At 50.5% G+C, this 3,949-nt stretch overlaps 1 protein-coding gene across 1 annotated transcript in view; it reads right to left on the reverse strand.

Annotated features, from left to right (window-relative positions):
• The window catches only part of PKD1L2 (polycystin 1 like 2), a 118,018-nt gene that overhangs the window by 45,002 nt on the left and 69,067 nt on the right, over window positions 1–3,949 (reverse strand). The window contains 2 exon segments of the mRNA XM_037743212.1: window positions 2,717–2,933; window positions 3,559–3,776. Coding sequence (XP_037599140.1) covers window positions 2,717–2,933; window positions 3,559–3,776 — 435 coding nt within the window.

The following is a 3,949-nucleotide window of genomic DNA, read 5'->3' on the forward strand; positions in this document are numbered from 1 at the left end:
CTCCTGAGTAGCTGGGATTACAGGCACGTGCCACCATGCCCAGCTAATTTTTTGTATTTTTAGTAGAGACGGGGTTTCACCATGTTGACCAGGATGGTCTCGATCTCTTGGCCTCGTGATCCACCCGCCTCGGCCTCCCAAAGTGCTGGGATTACAGGCTTGAGCCACCGCGCCTGGCTATTTTATTTTATTTTATTTTATTTTGAGACACGGTCTCACTGTGTCAGCCAGGTTGGAATGCAGTGGTGCAACCTTGGCTCAGTGCAACCTCCGCCTCCCAGGCTCAGCCTCCCAAGTAGCTGGAATTACAGCCATGTGCCACCAAGCCTGGCCAATTTTTAACACCCCTTTTTTCCTTTTTTTTGAGATGGGAGTCTCGCTTTGTCACCCAGGCTGGCGTGCAGTGATGCAATCTCAGTTCACTGCAACCTCCACCTCCCAGATTAAAGTGATTCTCCTGCATCAGCCTCCCAAGTAGCTGGGAGTACAGGCATGTGCCACCATGCCCAGATAATTTTTGTAGTTTTAGTAGAAATGGGGTTTCCTTATGTTGACCAGACTAGTCTTGAACTCCTGACCTCAGGTGATCTGCCCACCTCCATCTCTCAAAGTGCTGAGATTACAGGTATGAGCCACCGCTCCCAGCCAACACCCCTATTTTTGGAATCCTTTTTTGAGATGGAGTCTTACTCTGTCACCAGGCTGGAGTGCAGTGGCGTGATCTTGGTTCACTGCAACCTCCACCTTCCGGGTTCAAATGATTCTCCTGCCTCAGCCTCCTGTATAGCTGGGACTACAGTTGGGCACCACTGCACCCAGCTAATTTTTGTATTTTTAGTAGAGACGGTGTTTCACCTTGTTGGCCAGGATGGTCTCGATCTATTGATCTTATGATCCACCCGCCTTGGCCTCCCAAACTGCTGGGATTACAGGCGGAGCCACCGCTGCTGGCCAGAACCCTCCTATTCTCTAAGGGAGGAAACTAAGTCTCAGAGAGGTTGAGCTACTTGTTTAAAGTTGCACCACTGCTACTGCAGCTGGGAGATCCCAAGGTACTGACCGAGTACAGAGTTCACATTCTTAAAGTCCAGTATGTCCAGCTGTGAATGCCAAAACCCCCATACTCAAAGTCAAGTATCTAGTAGAAGCAGAGTCCTGCAGGGATGACCTCCATAAGCAGCCAAAAGCCAGCTCTCTGGGGCAAATTCTTTTCTTTTCTTTTTTTGAGACCGAGTCTTGCTCTGTCACCCAGGCTGGGGTGCCTTGATGCAATCTCAGCTCACTGCTGCCTACACCTCCCGTGTTCAAGCAATTCTGCCTCAGCCTCTCGAGTAGCTGGGACTAGAGGTACCCGTCACTCTATCAGGGGTGGGGCCAAGAGTGATGAATTCCAATTGCTCATTCTATGAACCACACTTTTGTGTTCTAAACAAGGTTTAGATAGTGGTCGCCCTCATGTACTAAAAATGGTAGCATTCTAAACCCACATGACTATCCAGTATGTTCTAGAGAACACTTCCATCACGGCAGAAAGTTCTATTGGATGGCACTGCTCTAAATGGGAAGATGGACAGCAAAGGGGCAACAAGGGAACCAGGAGACTAGTTGAAACCAGAATCATCTGCCGTGCATACATTTGTTTAATGAAAACAACACAATGTTACTGGGTTCTAGAGAGAGCTTGTTGTAAAAAGCTCTGAATCTGAGACGAGTTATCTCTGCCAAACAGATTAAGGAGCGTTAGAGAGGCATTAAAGACACGGTCGCACCAAACTGAGACTTTTTCCCTTTTCTTTTAGAGCTAGGGCTTTGCCTATCTAACACTCAGTTAATTTTTAATTATTTTTTAGAGACAGGGTCTCCCTATGTTACCCAGGTTGGTCTCAAACTCCTGGCCTCAAGCAATCCTCCCGCCTCAGCCTCCTAAAGTGCTGGGATTAGAGGCCTGAGCCAGCGCTCCCAGCCCTTGACTTAATTAGGAGGATTGAAAACAAATAGAGAAAGGAGTAACTTTTCCTGTCTGCGATTCAGTGTTCTTTAATGGTTTTTGCCGCCGTGACCGTGCTCTTGCGTCCTGCCCCACACATTCAGGCATGGATATGGTTCAGCTTTGCACCCCAGCACTCTACAGAAGAAGGCACTGAGGCATCGAGAACTGAGGTCACCTGTCCACAAACACAGAGCAGGCTAGTGGCAGAGCCAGGACCCAGACGTGTGGAGATGAGACAGATGCATGGCTCCCACCTCACAGAGCTCACATTCCAGGAAGGATGGTGCAGACGTCAAACAATTCTCACTTGATTCATTATTTGGCCACAAACGGTTTGAATGCAAGAAGCTTAGGGGGCTAAAGAGCACATGGCCGGAGGCCCTAGTGCAGCTTACAGGCTTGGGTCGCTCCCCTGAGGAAGAAATGCTTAAGCCAAAGCTAAAATTGCAGTAGGTATTGGCCTGGCAAAGAGAGGAGAAAGAACATTCTAGACTAAAGGATCAGCCTGTGTGAAGGCCGTTAGTAAGAGGACAGCTTGGCACTGTAGGGACAGTAGGTGTCTGCGGTATACATAGGGAGGGGACAGCCAATAGTTGAAGCAGAGGCTGGCAAGAAGACCCGGGGACGACTTCCTGGTCCCCTAGTGATGCTGACGTAGCCTTTTGCTGTGTCTCCACCCAGCTCCAGAATGCAGCTTCTCTTGGCACAGACATGCCCAGGGCTTACCTTTCATTTGTGATGACCCCAAAGTGAGTGTTACGAGGTCCTCTCTCTTTTGGGCTTCCTCCCAGAACACCTGCCCTGATGTGTTCTGTGGACAAATGACTTCTTCCACCAAGGCCAGGAGACTGTTGATGTCCCTCGAGTTCACTGAGTCCCAGCCCGAGGCGGCGGATGGCACCTTGAGGGCTTTGAAGAGGGAGCTGACAATCCTTGACACGTCCTGGTGGAGAAAGGGGCCAGGAGCCACAGGTGAGGGGCAGCACAGGGGTTAGAAGCACACGCCCTGGCCCCTGCAACTGTGTAGGGACCCCTGCTCTGCCCACTGAGATGCGATATTGACCTCTCTGAGCTTCCATTTTTCAGCTCTTAAATCCCTCTTCTAGGCTTTGAACTCATTCCAGGCTGTACTCCTAAAAGTGTGGCACACAGTAGGTGCTCACTGAAAGCTTACTGAATGCATGAATGCAGAGCAGGGTGTCTCTTCCATGGGCTTCCAGCCTGGGAGTCTACAATGAAGGCAGAATACTTTGCACATAGTAGGTACTCAAAAAGTATGTGTGTGTATGCATGTGTGCACATGTGTATGTATGTATCTGTGTCTCTGCGTTTATGTGTGTGCATGTATGCATATGTGCACCTGTGTGTTTGTGGTGTTTGTGTGTGCATGTGTGTATAATGCATGAGTGCATGCATGTTCCATGTGTGTGTGTGTTCAGTTGATGAATTTTGGCAACTGATGCTTCCAGGCAACATAGGGCTGCTGAGTCTCAAGCCCTGGGCCTCACCCCCACTTCCGCTGAGGCTAGAGCACCCCCCACTCTAGCAAGCTGAGGCTGAGGACCTGCCTTGGTCACTGCCTCAGGTGTCAGAAGGCAGTCCTCCATGCGCTGTGGTGAGGGAGTCAGGCTGGGGGACCCCCGGTCCCGTTTCTCAGTGCTGTGCTCCTTAGCAACCCGGGGATGGGTGTTCTGAAAGATCTGAACGATCAGGAGGTTGATGGGGAACATGAGGATAGAGCTCTCCAGGCCAATCATCACCTCCTGCCAAGTGAATTCAATCTTACCTGGGGAAAGGGAAGGAAGGGTTCAAAGGAGAGGCTACCGCTCAGAGCCCAGTCCCATCTGTCCCTTGTGGAAGGTGGCTGCGCAGCGAAGGGTTAACCCTGCCCAATGCCTGGGAGGTCACTGTTCAGACCTTGGAAGGTCCTGCCTGCTAAGAATGTCTTTGTTGGCCGGG

This window comes from Cebus imitator, unplaced genomic scaffold (genome assembly GCF_001604975.1).
Source record: "Cebus imitator isolate Cc_AM_T3 unplaced genomic scaffold, Cebus_imitator-1.0 Scaffold137, whole genome shotgun sequence".
Taxonomy (NCBI): domain Eukaryota; kingdom Metazoa; phylum Chordata; class Mammalia; order Primates; family Cebidae; genus Cebus; species Cebus imitator.